The sequence below is a fragment of the Arachis duranensis genome, chromosome 6 (assembly GCF_000817695.3).
Source record: "Arachis duranensis cultivar V14167 chromosome 6, aradu.V14167.gnm2.J7QH, whole genome shotgun sequence".
Lineage (NCBI taxonomy): Eukaryota > Viridiplantae > Streptophyta > Magnoliopsida > Fabales > Fabaceae > Arachis > Arachis duranensis.
Window position 1 is genome coordinate 6,591,604 of NC_029777.3, and position 538 is coordinate 6,592,141.

General features: G+C 26.4%; 1 protein-coding gene across 1 annotated transcript in view; it reads right to left on the minus strand.

The window, feature by feature from the left end:
- The window catches only part of LOC107492272 (acyl transferase 4), a gene marked incomplete at its 3' end in the record, with an annotated part of 2,167 nt that overhangs the window by 545 nt on the left and 1,084 nt on the right, over positions 1-538 (minus strand). Inside the window, exon 2 of the mRNA XM_052262921.1 lies at positions 3-104. Within this exon, the coding sequence (XP_052118881.1) occupies positions 3-104 (102 nt within the window). The remainder of the gene's footprint in view (positions 1-2; positions 105-538) is intronic.

A 538-nucleotide genomic window follows, 5' to 3' on the forward strand; every position in this document is an offset into this window, starting at 1 on the left:
AGCTCCCCTACGGCGTTGAGAAATTGGGCAGCACCAAGGCCATCGCATATGGTGTGGCAGAATACGAGGCCTATCACAAATCCTCCACATCCAAATTGTGTCACCTGATCATAAGATGCATGAAAAATCATTCAATCTAACGGGCAACCAAAATCAAAACAAAAAAATACCCGCCCACAAAAAATTTGCCGCTAAATTAGTTGTGGAGCATGTTTTTTAAAAAAAAATGAGAAAGTATGTGAGAGAACATTTTTATTAAAATTTAGTCAAACACTTAATTATTCTACATACATCATTAGCACTTAACTATTTTATATTATTAAATATCATCTTACACTATTAAAAATATTAATAATAATTAATTAATGAGTATATATTACAAATTCTATTGTCCGTAACACTCTTTTTTTAAAAATTATAATTTTATTGTATTTTATATTTTAATATATGTTATATATACATAACTAATTTAATAACTAATTTTTATGTACAACAAATATGTATATAATAAAAGTTAGTTAATGTTATTTCTGATTAA